This window comes from Volvox carteri (assembly GCF_000143455.1).
Source record: "Volvox carteri f. nagariensis unplaced genomic scaffold VOLCAscaffold_163, whole genome shotgun sequence".
NCBI lineage: Eukaryota > Viridiplantae > Chlorophyta > Chlorophyceae > Chlamydomonadales > Volvocaceae > Volvox > Volvox carteri.
In genome coordinates this window covers 984-1,723 of record NW_003307706.1, presented here as the reverse complement: position 1 = coordinate 1,723, position 740 = coordinate 984, and the positions used below count along the sequence as shown (strand labels likewise).

At 50.6% G+C, this 740-nt stretch overlaps 1 protein-coding gene across 1 annotated transcript; it reads left to right on the top strand.

Annotated features, from left to right (window-relative positions):
- Positions 1 to 140: 140 nt before the first annotated feature.
- On the top strand, positions 141 to 299 carry VOLCADRAFT_39334 (uncharacterized protein; the record flags this gene model as incomplete). Its single annotated transcript, XM_002959330.1, has 1 exon — positions 141 to 299. A coding segment is annotated over one exon (159 nt), but the record flags the coding sequence as incomplete, so codon positions are not given.
- Positions 300 to 740: the final 441 nt, after the last annotated feature.

The following is a 740-nucleotide window of genomic DNA, read 5'->3' as shown; positions in this document are numbered from 1 at the left end:
CTATTTAAAGTTTGAGAATAGGTGAAGGATGTTTCATCCCCCGAACCTCTAATCATTCGCTNTACCCGATAAAACTGATCAAGCTCCAGCTATCCTGGGGGAAACTTCGGAGGGAACCAGCTACTAGATGGTTCGATTAGTCTTTCGCCCCTATACCCAAGTCTGAAAAGCGATTTGCACGTCAGCACATCTACGAGCCTCCACCAGAGGTTACTCTGGCTTCACCCTGCTCAGGCATAGTTCACCATCTTTCGGGTCCCAACAGGTATGCTCGCACTCAAACCTTTCGCAAAAGCAACATGGTCGGTCGATGGTGCAGGCACAGGCCATCCCACCAGTCAGGTTACTTGCGCTTACGGGTTTTCAACCCGCCAACTCGCATACATGTTAGACTCCTTGGTCCGTGTTTCAAGACGGGTCGATTAACGCTTTTCTGCCAGAGTCTTTAGGATGCGGATCCCGAAGGACAAAGCAACCTTCACGCCTTGGTCATCTCGGCGGCATCGGCCGGGTTACCGGGGTGGACCCAACTGTTTTCCCGCCAAGACAACCCACTCTGACCAGCACCCAGCACATTCAATGGGCCGTTAGGCACACTTAAGCCTGGGGGCACACACAAGCGCTAATCGCTTCCCTCTCAACAATTTCAAGCACTTTTAACTCTCTTTTCAAAGTTCTTTTCATCTTTCCCTCACGGTACTTGTTCGCTATCGGTCTCTCAGCAGTATTTAGCCTTAGAA